Raw genomic sequence first — 13,292 nt, 5'->3', positions numbered from 1 at the left:
TCTCTGCTGCTCCTGCTACAGATTGACATTTGGGTTGTCTACTGTCGGGGACTGGTCCAGGACGGCACGTCTGCCGGGGGTCTCTCGACCTGCAAGAGGGTCCCAATACCTGGAAGAGAGAGTGCGCGGAAGAAAGGGAGACAGAAAGCAGCGTCTGGAGGGCTGGATAGGCCGTGCCTAAACAGCGAATTTTATTTTTCAAAGGCCAGGAATAAATACACTTTCTTTGCTCTGGTTTACCTGATTGCAAGAGGAAATGCGAATCTATACCTTACATAGCCTATACAATAGAGAAGTCAGATACACAATCAGTGGTTGTAAAAAGTAACAGAATTTCCTGTGATCACAAAGCTTGTTTACATCCAGACATTATTCCTCATGGCTGCAGGTATTTCTGGTTTGATCTTGTTTTAGAATGGAGATGTGAAAAGGTTTTCTGGTTTTGCTCATCAGAATATCTTTTAACCAGATTCTCCTTTGTCTGCTCCTGACTCAACTCATCTCAGCTCCCCCATGCAGGGGTCTCTGAGTCAGGGATCAAAGCCATCCTGTATGGTGGCATTTGCTTTGCAAATATCCCCACAGTTAAACCATTATCTAGGGTACAAGGCAGTCAGGCAAGTAAAGAAAAGGTTAAAGCTATACTTAAAGAATCATAAAGATTAAAAGCAGAAACTGGTTGCTGGTAGGGAGTCACTCGGTCTAGCAGCACCGCATAGTTTTAGGCCCAAACAATATCGTGGTTGATATTAGAAACTGATCATCCATCTTTCAGTTCCTTCTTCCCGATAGCTCGACTGCCTCTAGTAGGAAACTGTGTTTGGGATCAAACTCACCATATAGTGAGACCCACGCCTTTTGGGGGTCTCACACGGGAATGTTCCCCACAGTCTACAGCTTGGGGCTATTACAAATAGAGCTGCTATGAATGTATATATATAAGCATATGCTGTATTTACCCTTGGGTAAATACCTAGGAGTGAAATGGCTGAGTCATATTGTAGTAATTGAACATTAAAAAAAAAAACCACCGAATTGTTTTCCAAAGTGAATATACCATTTTACATTCCACCAGCAGTGAATAAGTGTTCTGGTTTCTCCACATCCTTGCAACTTGGTATGGTCAGTCTTTTAAATTTTAGACATTCTGATGTGTGGAGTGGTATCTTAAATTTGCATTTCCCTAATGATTAATGATGTTGGGCATCTTTCCATGTGATTATTTGCAATCCATATATCCTCTTTGATCAAGTGTCTGTTCAAATTGTTTGCCCCTCTTTTAGGAGAGTTGTGAAAATAATCTTTTAATTAAAAATGTGTTGGGGGAAGCATCAATGGAGAAAGGGTTTACAATGTGCCTGCATAAAGTAGTTATAAGTAATGTATAAAAGAAATCAGGAACAATAAACTGTGGAAGGCCATGGAGGCCTCTGGGGAGGAAGGTCTCTGTACTGCCAGCGTGTTCTCAGGAACAGAGTGACTTAAGCTCTGATATTCTAAACAAAGTGCCCAAGGACATCACACTCCCTTGAAGCACTGAAATGTAAACCAGACGTGTAGACTTCTTGCTAAGCCCACTCCCACCAGCTACGCTGTCTATTGATAAGCATACGATTTTAGCTCTTGAGAAACTCACATAAACTGTGCTGCTATCAATTTTACCTGTGATGCACAGCTTCCCTTCTCCGTTTCACCCTACCACCTGCACTATAGATGAAAGTGATTGTGTTCAATAAATATTGTGGAACCCAGAGCTCAGGGCCTTCACTGCCTCCAGTACAAAATGATGGTCCCCTGGTCCCACTTTCATTCTTAATCTTTTTCTCATTCCTTTGTTGCCCCTGAACTCGGGGTACCCATGGGTGGGATGTGGGGGCTGGTTCCCTACAAAATGTACATTGTTTCCACCTGATTCAGAACCAAAGAGCTTAGGATTCCCTAAGAATCCTAAAATGAGAGGAAAGAGAAAGAATTAACATTTTCGTGACCGGATGGTGACAAGTGGAGAAAATAAGCACAACAAAGGCAGGTTTGCTGGGGGCGATGGAGCAGAGCGACTTGTGATACCAGCTCCCTCACCACGTCGGTTTCGTTCCTCTGGACTACGGGGTTAAGGATACCGGCAATCAGCGCAAAGCGAGATAATCACCAGCACACACTTGGATCTCCATACAGGTTTGTAAACTAGCTGGAGGAAACGGATCAGTCGCAGTCGCAGCCTGAGCCCAGAGCCGGAGCCTGAGCAGGGTGTGAAAAAAGGAGGCCCTTCGGGACTCGGTCGTGAGCCACAACTTTGTCCTCGGGGGGATCCGGGTCGGAAGCGACGACGACTTCACTGAGCAGCCATTTCTGGTTCCCAGTGTGCCGGGAGTGGCCTTCTGGGTGTCAGAAAAGACGCAGAAAACTGACAGGGCCGGAACCGCGACACGGTGTCTGCTGCTGTCAAAAGGTCTCACTGCTCCGGAGGGACCCAGTCACCCACAGCCGCCAGGGGCGCCCGCCCGCCCGCTCGCTCGCTGGCACCCGTTGTCTAGAGCCGCTTGGCCGCTGGGGTCTGCGTTTGTGTCCTTTCAGCTCTCCTCGGACCTAGAGCTCCGCGATCTCACCGCGGTCTTGGCGGATTGTTATGTAAAATTTGAGGCTATGGAGAAGGAAAAAGAAAAGCGAAAAACACTACTTTGTTTCCGCCCGGTTTCGAACCGGGGACCTTTCGCGTGTGAGGCGAACGTGATAACCACTACACTACGGAAACTAGCTGGCAGCTGGCGCCTCGCAAAGGGCTCTTGAAAGGTAGAAACTCACCAGTGTCCCTGACCCATGAAAAAAGTACCCGGGCGAGCCACCCACAGCTCGGGCTCCGGGCGCCTCCGCAAGTAGCCAGCAATGCAAGTCAGACCCGGGCTGCTCATGTGGGGTCGTGACCGAGAGTGCAGGGGTGAACTCGATGGTGCCTCCTCTGGAAACTTCCCGCGCAGTCAGAGCCCCAAGACACTGCGACGCCGCGGCAGGGCTCCAGGCGGCCCCGAATTCCGCTCGTGGAGTTTTCCTGATCCTGTCGGGTCCTTAAGGAGCGCTTGGCGGGGAGCGCGGACGCCCCGGGGCCAGGCCACCGGGGCCGCAGAGAGCCGAGCCCAGCCTGGGGACTGGAGGAAAACGGCGCAGAAGAGACCTAGGGGCCGGACTTGGCCGTGTCAAGGAAAACCGGCTCATATTTGAAACAAAATACGCCTTAGGTTTGCCCAGCACCGAATTTAGGAGCATTTTCACATTCTCGTGTTTAACTAGATGTACAGCGGTGCCATGAGCAATTAAACTTGTCTTAAAGATGAAGAGACTGAAGCTAGTTAAACAGGACTTGCTTAACGTCAGGGAAGAGTCTGCCACCCTGCTGTTCTCAGGCTGTGTCTCGCTTAGCGGGACTACACCTTATCATTGTCCAAGGAAGCAAATGAAGAGAAAAGAGAGAGTGGAGAGTATTCCTGGAGGGACTCAAGATACCTCTCCAGGTGGAACCCCAAGACAGCCGAGCAGAGTGACAGCTGAGGTCGAATGACCTCATCTTTTCCACTGTTTCGGCTGAAATTATCTGAGGAGGTAGGAAGAGGGGATGGTTTAGGGATGCCAAATGACAAAGGCTTTAGAAAATTGAGAGGAGAAGGGTCGTGCTGGCTTCGGCAGCACATATACTAAAATTGGAACGATACAGAGATTAGCATGGCCCCTGCGCAAGGATGACACGCAAATTCGTGAAGCGTTCCATATTTTTTATTATAAAAATTTTTTTTAAATAAAATAAAAATTAAAAAAAGAAAGAAGGGTGAGAGAATTACCAAGGCAGCAGTGAAGAGTTACATGCTGTTGTATGATACAAATGTCCAGGGGCTAGCATGGAATGATGTTGGCTGACTGTGCTAGCGTGGAATGATGTTGCTCTAATTCGGCAAGAACCTAGAGGAGAAAGTGGGTTGTGGGATGAATAAGCAAAGGAGGAGGGTTAAGGAGTTGGGGTGGTAGTGAGAGAGCACAGGAGAAGCACCTGGTTACAGGTTGAGCCTGTTCAGAATGTAGAAATACGTCAGTGATATCCAGTGGCGCTCACTTCGGCAGCACATATACTACCATTGGAATGAGACAGAGAAGATTAACATGGCCCCTGTGCAAGGATGAGGCACAAATTCATGAACTGTTCCATTTTTGTTTTAAAGAAACGTCCAATGGACTGAATGCTAGGCAGATAATAGTTTATCAGGTTAAGGCACTTTATCAGAAAGTTGGCTTTAACAGTAAAGGGAAAATATTGCCTCACAATCCTAGGTAGATGTGGGCTTCAGGATAAGTCTTCATACAAGGCTCAAAGAAGTCTCTGGCCCCGGCGTGGTGGCTCATGCCTGTAATCCCAGCACCTTGGGAAGGTGAGATGGGCGGATCACAAGGTCAGGAGATTGAGACCATCCTGGCCAACATGGTGAAAACCCATCTCTACTAAAATACCAAAAATTAGCCTGGCGTGGTGGTGCACGCCTGTAGTCCCAGCTACTCGGGAGACTGAGGGAAGAGAATCGCTTGAACCCGGGAGGTGGAGGTTGTAGTAAGCTGATGCCGTGCCATTGCACTCCAGCCTGGGTGACAGAGTGCGACTCCGTTTCAAAAAAAAAAAAAAAAAAGAATTAAGAAAAAAAAATAGTGTGTACTTCTTGCAGAACTTATTATCGTATAACAGGGATGAAATATACTGTGTATAACAGGGACGGGACATACTGCTTCATTTAAATAATTAGTGCCTACTCCTCTTGAGGTCCGGGTTAAGATTAATCCTACTCAAACTCTAATCCTACTCAAATTCAGGGTATCCCTAAGAAGGGAATGGGATGTTGTAATGCTGAAGAGAACCAACAAACATTCTTTACAGAGGCTAAGACCACAGTGCAGCAGAGAGTGGAGAAGAATGGCATATACTTCCAGAAATGGGAGTCGATGTTAGGAAAGCCCTTCCACTCTAAGGGCTTCCCTGATAAGGGAGTTCTCCCATGAGTAGCTTTCACTATGCAAGGTCAGATGAGACCTAGGGTAGCCCAGGACACAAGGATCCCCCCGTCATCCCCCAAGGGGCCACTTTCAATGTGGGTAGTCCTTGCCCCTCCCTGCCAGGAGCTGAAGAGGCTGTGTCAGTACCTTTTCCCCTGGTCAGTCTCTGGAAAGGCAAAGCTTTCATGAATCCAGCCTCAGCGGTCAGTGAGACTGTGGGATCGTCCTCAAGGACAGAAGGTCCTGGAGTTCACCCTCATGACATCATATCTGGCTTAGGACAATCACTCTTTATGCCCTGCTCATCGCTGTTCCTCACCGTGGCGTCTCCCTAATGCAATACCTTGTGGGGAGCGATTTCCCTGAGAACACAGTGATATCAGCGTGTGAATCACCTCTTTCTGGGCAAAGGTGGTGGAATTTTTTTACCGTCATGAAGTCAATTTCCTTCCCCTTTCTGAGTTGAATAATCCAAATCTTGGCTCTTAGAGCTTCTAATATCCCTAATTCCTTATAAAAGTTAACTCTGGTCCCAACTCTACTATCCCATTGCTCAGTATCTTCCACCATATCCTCCTTCTGTAGACTCTGAGGCCAGGTGTTGAGGCTCACGCCTGTAATCACAGTACTTTGGGAGGCTGAGCTGGGTGGATCACATGAGATTAGGAGCTCATGTCCACCTTCCAGCCTGAGCAACATGGTGAAAACCAATCTCTACTAAAAATACAAAAATTAGCTGGGCATAGTTCCTGTAATCCCAGCTCTTTGGAAGGCTGAGACATGAGAATCGATTGAACCCAGGAGGCGGAGGTTGCAGTGAGCCAAGATGGTGCCATTGCACTCCAGCCTGGGTAACAAAGCAAGATTCTGTCTCAAAAAAACCAAACCAAAACAAAACAAAAGACTGATACCTATAAAACATGATTTTATGGCAGCAGGAGGCAATAGGGCAAAGGATTTCTTCCTTTGTGGTATAGATGGGGTAGTGATGATGGGAAGATAAGGAATGTTCTAAAGGAGTATTCAGTAGAGGAATATAGTGTTAGGGAAGAAAATTGGATATTAAATTTGTAATCTGGAAAGGCAGTAGAGAAGTTAACTCCAGTTTTAAAACTAGTTTTTATGGCTTCTAGATTTCACCTTCTTAACCTTGATGCTATATAGTTTCTCAAAGAGGCACGATTGTTTTGATTAGCTACAAAGAAAATGAAGCAGAATTAATAAACTATTAGAACTAACAAAATAGTTCAACAAGATTGTTGGCTATAAAACCAACATTAAAAATAAAAAATTTCCACCACATCAGCAGTAATCACCTAGAAAATAGGCAAAAATAACGTCATTCATGATAGAACAAAATCATAATATGCCTAAGAACAAGCCACCAAATAAATGCACATAATCTTTGTGTGGAGAAATATTTAAAATTACTGAAGGGCAAGATGAGAACTACTTAAGTGAAGAGATTTACCTTATTTATAAGTGAGGTGATTTAGTATTATAAAGATGTCAATTTCCTCCACATTCTTCTGCAAAACCCATGCAATATCAATATATCAACAGGATGCCTTATATAACTTGACAACTGATTGTAAAATTTACAGGAATGCATAAGTCTGTGGGTGGGAGACCCTGCAAGTCCCGAGGCAAGGCTCTGAAGCCTCAGCCTGTTCCCATATAAATATTGAAATAGAAAAGAATTAGAAATATAATCACATAAGTAATCATAGACATAGATACCTAAATATATATACTCAGTATGACCTTTTAATTTTGCTAATATTTCTCGGGTTTCTAAGTGTGAACTGAAGGTGACATTGTGAAAGAAGTGACCCTAAGGCAAGATGCTCTAAGCCTCTGTCACACCCGCATAAGGGCTGGAGAGTACCTTGGCTATGCGGCAGTGCTGGGAAAGTGCCCGCTCTTTAGCAAGCTGTGGAAGGAGACGTTGGAGTTAGGAGAAAATTCCGTTCTCTCAAGCTCTTGTGGTAGGCCTGACAGCTGTCAGGGAGGCCCGCAGACATCCAGGGACCTAATTGTGTCTATGTGATGCTGTGCTTGAGTGGTCACGTTCCATGTCCACCTTCACGTTCCGCTTCTGCACCTGGTTCCTATTTTTCTTAGAAGATATAATCAGTAATAGTAACACAAATCTTAATGTCTCTGTTCTTTCTTGACAAGTATGAAAAAAGTGCTGACACAATGTGTTCCTGCCCTTGCCTCGGCTACTTGAAAGTCCTGGGCCCCTGTCTCTGAGACATGTGACTTACCTGACCCTATCACTGACCACTGTAGGGCTATTTTGGCCCCACCGGGTCATGGGATGTCCCTTATGCTGTGCTGAGGTGCAGGATCTGAGAAGTAAAGAGACTGGACACTGAAGAACTGGAGAAGAGCAGCTGGACTTGGGGGGCCCCCACCTATGAGCAGAGACTGGCGAGGCCCCGAATGTCCAGAAGAGTCTGTATTTATTGGGTACAAGGCAGGGGGGCAGGGTCATGCGTGAGGTCATCTATAGGCCTAACGATGGGGCATACGTAATCATGCGAGTAGCAGGCACGGGGAGCCACCCCATTACGTCACCTGGGCAGAGAGGTGGGCCATGCGCAGTAGGGGGCTGTGCCATGTGCAGTAGTAAAGGGTCATGTACAGAAAAGGGGTCCATCCCCATTAGGTCACCGAGGTAAGCAGGTGCGCTGTGTGCAACAGGTGTCGTGCACAACACTTCTTATCGGGGGGTTGGAGACTTCAAAGGATTTCTAATAGAAGGATGCTGTAAGCAAATGCAGTGGGAGCTGACAGACTTGTGCTCTTCTCTAAGATATTTATGGGAGGATGTTTTGAGCTAAAACAGAAGCGAGAAAAGACTGACAGGGTGTACAGCCGCCATGACTGGTCACACCAGAGGGGTTCTTCTCCCTTGGTTATTTCCAGAATCTCAGACCTGAGGCCTACTTTCCACAGAAACTGGATGCAAGGTACTACAACTCCTTTTTCAGGAGGAGAGGCTCTTGCTCCAAGCCTGCCATACAGCATATGCCCTTTCAGGCAGGGACGCCACTGCCTGGGTCTCTGGTTCTTGTCCTGGTCTGGCTGGTTTCCTATGTACTGCTTCTGTTCTGTGACTGCTCTAGGCATTCTTCCTACTACAAACTACTATATGGTTATGTAGAAGGATTATATAAATCAGCACTAAATGTGTCAGTACAGCTCCGACTACATCCATTATATGATTATATAGAAAGATTATATGGGACTAAGTATGATTATATATAAGCTAGATATAAATAAGCAGTGAGTTATATTTCAGGCACTAATTGTGCCGGGGATCTGTACAGTTCTCCTTCCTCGGTGCCCATGTGGGGTGTTACCCACAGACCACCAATGATCTGCCCTACCAACCCTGCCCCCTGCTTTGTACGCAATAACAGTCAGTGACCAGGCACTCGGGACCACTGCTGGACTCCGAGATTTGGTTGGCAGTGGACCCCTGGGCCCACACTCTTTCTCTTGATCTCAGGGTCTTGTGTCTTTATTTCTACAGTTTCTCGTCTCCACACCAGTAGAGAGGGGCTTATAGGACCTTGTAGGGCTGGACCCTACATAAGTCCATGGATAATCAAGGGAATTTTGACAAAACAGAATAAGGAAACTCATAGTAACTGATAACCGGGGGAGGGGGAGCGTCTGCTGGAGCCCACGGCACCAGCTCCAGACACCTCCCATGGAGGAGTCCAGTGAGCTGCCACTGGATGCTAAGTCCAAGGTCACCGACACACTTGTGGATTTTCTTTTCTTTCTTTCTTTCTTTCTTTTTTTTTTTTTTTTTTGAGACAGAGTTTCACTCTTTGGTGCCCAGACTGGAGTGCAGTGGCACAATCTCGGCTCACTGCAACCTTCACCTCCCAGATTCAAGAGATTCTCCTGCCTCAGCCTCCTGAGTAGCTGGGATTACAGGCACCTGCCACCATTCATGGCTAATTTTGTATTTTTAGTAGAGACAGGGTTTCACCATGTTGGCCAGGATGAAAGAATGATTCACTCTGGAGAGAAGAAACTGGTTTAAATTGCAGATTTTTGAGTGTTTCTCAGCACTCTAAATCTGTAAATGTCAAAATTTCTGGTTATCTAATTTTTAACAACTTTCCTGGTGATTCTTAAGCACATTAAAATTTGAGAACAGGCCAGATGTGGTGGCTCACATCTGTAATCTCAGCACTTTGGGATGCCGAGGTGGGCGAATCATGAGGTCAGGAGTTCAAGACCAGACTGGCCAACATGGTGAAACCCTGTCTCTACTAAAAAAAAACCAAAAACCAAAAAATAAAAAACAAAAATTAGCTGGGCATGGTGGTTCGTGCCTATAATCCCAGCTATGTGGGAGGCTGAGGTAGGAGAATTGCTTGAACTGGGACGCTGGAGGTGAAGGTTGCAGTGAGCTGAGATTGCACCATTGCAATCTGTGCCTGGGCACAGAACAAGACTCCACCTAAAAAAAAAAAAAAAAAAAAAAAAATCGAGAACAGCTGCTCTATGTCCAACATCATTTAAACCTGGAAAATACGCACTCACCAACCCTTCAATCAATGTGATTGAAGGGGTTCAAATTCAGTTGAGATTACCTGACTTTGCCTGATCATAAAGGTCACTAGAGGGCTTGAAAAAAAATACACATTCTTGGCTAAGCTTGGTGGCTCACGTCTGTAATCCTAGCTCTTTGGGAGGCTGAGGCAGGTGGTTCACGAGGTCAGGAGATCAAGACCATCCTGGCCAACATGGTGAAACCCTGTCTCTACTAAAATACAAAAAAAATTAGCTGGGTGTTGTGGTACACACCTGTAGTCCCAGCCACTCAGTAGGCTAAGGTAGGAGAATTGCTTGAACCCAAGTGGCTGAGATTGCAGTGAGCCAAGATCCCACCACTGCACTATAGCCTGGTGACAGAGCAAGACTTTGTCTAAAAAAAAAAAAAAAAAAAAAAAAAAGCACATTCTTAGGTCTCTCTGCTGGTGGGAATTATATATGAAACAAAGCCCAAGAATCTACATTTATTTATTTATTTGTTTGTTTGTTTTTTCTGCTTTTTTTGAGATGGAGTCTCACTCTGTTGCCCAGGCTGGAGTGCAGTGGTATGATCTCGGCTCACTGTAACCCCTGCTTCTTGGGTTCGAGCAGTTCTCTGGCCTCAGCCTCCTGAGTAGCTGGGATTACAGAGTGCCCGTCACCATGCCAAGCTAATTTTTGTATTTTTAGTAGAGATGGGTTTCACCATGTTGGCCAGACTGGTCTTGAACTCCTGACCTCAGGTGATCCACCTGCCTCAGCCTCCCAAAGTTCTGGTATTAGAGGTGTGAGCCACCGCACCTGGCCAAGAATCTACATTTAAATGCAGTTGTTAAATGTTCCTCTAAGTAACTACACACATTTATCTATTTTGTGGAATTACTGGAATATAGGTCAGTTAAATTTTGGATAGCTTTAACCCAATATGATAATTTTAGGTTTTGAATGGCAGTTTATTTTAAGCCATGGCTTCTGGAAGAATTTAATCTGATCCAGTGTTGGATTTTTCTTTCACTCACAGAGACAATAATAAATAAAATAGCTATAGCATTTATTGAGCACTTACTATGTGCCCACCACTTGATCCTCATTGTACCCTGTATCAATGAAATTTCTATATCAACGAAACTAATTATATTGGAAAATATCACCAACTAAATAAATAAAACAAGGCAAAGCTTTTTGCTAATTATTTTTGAATAATTTATTCCTGGACTCCCTGTGACTCATTGAGGAATTGCAAGATACTGGAAAGTCTCTAATTACAGACTTTTAGAATAAACAGAAGCATAAACATTCATAGGAGTTAGATTTGAAGACAACTGCTTTTAACATATAGACCCATCAGGAAGTTAGCATCTTGGTGGGAGTTATTTATTATATGTTTTAGTCTGAACAGAGAACACGCATACTGATGATCTCAAAAGTATTCTCATCCTCATATAGTGAAGGAAATGTACGCAAGGCAAGGTGAATGTGCTATGCAGGAAGATCCAGGCACAGCTGGTGTTTGGCTTTGCTATTGGCTGCAACGTGGACTGTGGGCAAATGAACTCACCACTTTGTGAAAGGCCCTTAGAGAGGAAATTGAAGACTGAATCTCCTGTGTGATTGCTGCAAGTCCTGGGACCTAAAAAGATCTAAGAGGATCCCAGGACTTGCAGTAGTCACACAGGAGATTGAGTCTTCAAGGGAACAGAGTGCTGGAAAACACAGAGACACTTAGGTTAGCTAAAGAAGATGAAACATGAGGCTGGGCACAGTGCTTCATACCTGTAATCTCACCACTTTGGGAGGCCAAGGCAGAAGAATAATTTGAGCCCAGGAGGTTGAGGCTGGCCTGAACGACATAGTGAGACCCCCATATCTACAAAAAATAAAAAGAAACCATTCAGGCCAGACACAGTGGTTCGTGCCTGTATCCCCAGCACTTTGGGAGGCGGAGGCAGGCAGATCATGAGGTCAGGAGTTTGAGACCAGCCTGACCAACATGGTGAAACCCTGTCTCTACTAAAAATAGAAAAAATTAGCCAGGCGTGGTGGCATGCATCTGTAATCTCAGCTACTCCGGAGGCTGAGGCAGGAGAATCACTTGAACCTGGGAGGTGGAGGTTGCAGTGAGCTGAGATTGTGCCATTTCACTCCTGCCTGGGCAACAGGGCAAAACTCCATCGCGGGAAAAAAAAAAAAAAGAAAGAAAAAGAAAGAAAGAAACCAATCAGGTATGGTGGCATGTGCCTGTGGTCTCAGCTACTGAGGAGGCTCAGCTGGGAGAATTGTATGAGCCTGGGGGAGGTGAGATCCTATCAAAGAGAAAGAGGAGGAGGAGGAGGAAGAGGCAGAAAGGAGAAGAAGAAGGAGGAGGGGGAGGAGAAGAGGAAGAAGAAGAAAAGAAGGAGGAAGAGGAATAAGTAGAAGAAGAAGGAGAAGGAAGAGGAGGAGGAAGAAGAGGAAGAAATAGAATAAAAAGAAGAATCTGGCTGAGCACAGTGGCTCATGCCTGTAATCCCAGCACTTTGGGAGGCTGAGGTGAGTGGATCACCTGAGGTCAGAAGTTCAAGACCAGCTGGACCAAGATGGTAAAACCCTGTCTCTACTAAAACTACAAAAATTAGCCGGGGCGTGGGTGGCAGGCACCTGTAGTCCCAGCTACTCAGGAGGTGGAGGCAGGAGAATCGCTTGAACCCAGGAGGCAGAGGTTGCAGTGAGCTGAGATTGCCCTACTGCACTACAGTCTGGGTGACAGAGTGAGACTCTGTCACAAAAAAAAAAAAAAAAAAAAAAAGAGAAAATAGAAGAAGAAATTGTTTCTGAGTGGCCATGAAGAGTAGTAGGAAAACCCAACCTACCTGTTGCTGGGTCTAAGGGGAAAACGTTGATTAAGGCAGAGGTCTTCCAAGAGAGACTAGGTTTGGTGAATAAGAGATTCAAAAAGCTAGAAGGAAAGGAAGCTATTGAAGTTACTCTTACTGTGTAATATATAACCCCAAAACTTTGGGTGCTTAAAATAACAATCTGGTTTTTTTTTTTTCATGGTCTGAAAGTTGACTGGGTTCAGGTAGGTGATTTTCACCCAGGATCTCTCATGCTGTTGCAGCGGCTGGTGCTGGAGTCATCACAAAGCCTTCTTTGGTCTCATGTCTGGCAACTGATGTTGACTGTCATCTGAAACCTGTGCTGGGACTGTTGATTGGAAGATCAAAATGTGGCCTCTTCCTGTGATCTGGCCTTCCACACAGCATGGCGACTGGGTGAAAGAGCAAGCATCCCAGGAAGCCCACGGACAAATGGTGTCACCTTTTATGATATACCTTGAATCACTTCTGCCAGTCACAGACCTTCCCAAATTCACAGGGATGGAGCACAGACCTGACCTCATCATGGAGCAATGTTAAGGTTATGTTTGAAGAAGCACATGCTATTATTGTTGTTGCTATTATTATTAAGAGGGAGTCTTAGGGCCGGGTGCAGTAGCTCATGCCTGTAATCTCAGCACTTTGGGAGACCGTGGCAGGCAGATCACCTGAGGTCGGGAGTTTAATCCCACCAACATGGAGAAACCCTGTCTCTACTAAAAATACCAAATTAGCCTAGCTTGATGGTGCATGCCTGTAATCCCAGCTACTCGGGAGGCTGAGGCAGGAGAATTGCTTGAACCTGGAGACAGAGGTTTTGGTGAGCTGAGCCTCTACCTCCTGGGCTCA

At 45.6% G+C, this 13,292-nt stretch overlaps 1 protein-coding gene and 3 non-coding genes across 4 annotated transcripts in view; 3 read left to right on the top strand and 1 right to left on the bottom strand.

Moving 5' to 3' along the window:
• Positions 1–2,679: 2,679 nt before the first annotated feature.
• Positions 2,680–2,752, bottom strand: TRNAV-CAC (transfer RNA valine (anticodon CAC)). The gene has a single exon. It is a non-coding gene; the product is annotated as a tRNA-Val (tRNA).
• A 910-nt stretch (positions 2,753–3,662) lies between these two features.
• LOC120360210 (U6 spliceosomal RNA) lies at positions 3,663–3,766 on the top strand. The gene has a single exon (XR_005576788.1). It is a non-coding gene; the product is annotated as a U6 spliceosomal RNA (small nuclear RNA).
• A 325-nt stretch (positions 3,767–4,091) lies between these two features.
• LOC120360220 (U6 spliceosomal RNA) lies at positions 4,092–4,198 on the top strand. Its single transcript, XR_005576798.1, has one exon. It is a non-coding gene; the product is annotated as a U6 spliceosomal RNA (small nuclear RNA).
• A 3,370-nt stretch (positions 4,199–7,568) lies between these two features.
• LOC104652877 (uncharacterized) overlaps positions 7,569–13,292 on the top strand; it is a 45,236-nt gene continuing 39,512 nt past the window's right edge. The window contains exon 1 of the mRNA XM_074389750.1: positions 7,569–7,708. Within this exon, the coding sequence (XP_074245851.1) occupies positions 7,569–7,708 (140 nt within the window). The remainder of the gene's footprint in view (positions 7,709–13,292) is intronic.

This window comes from Saimiri boliviensis, chromosome 19 (assembly GCF_048565385.1).
Source record: "Saimiri boliviensis isolate mSaiBol1 chromosome 19, mSaiBol1.pri, whole genome shotgun sequence".
In the NCBI taxonomy this organism is placed as follows: Eukaryota; Metazoa; Chordata; class Mammalia; order Primates; family Cebidae; genus Saimiri; species Saimiri boliviensis.
Note: the sequence above shows the minus strand (reverse complement) of the source record. Positions and strands in the feature narration are given on the sequence as shown.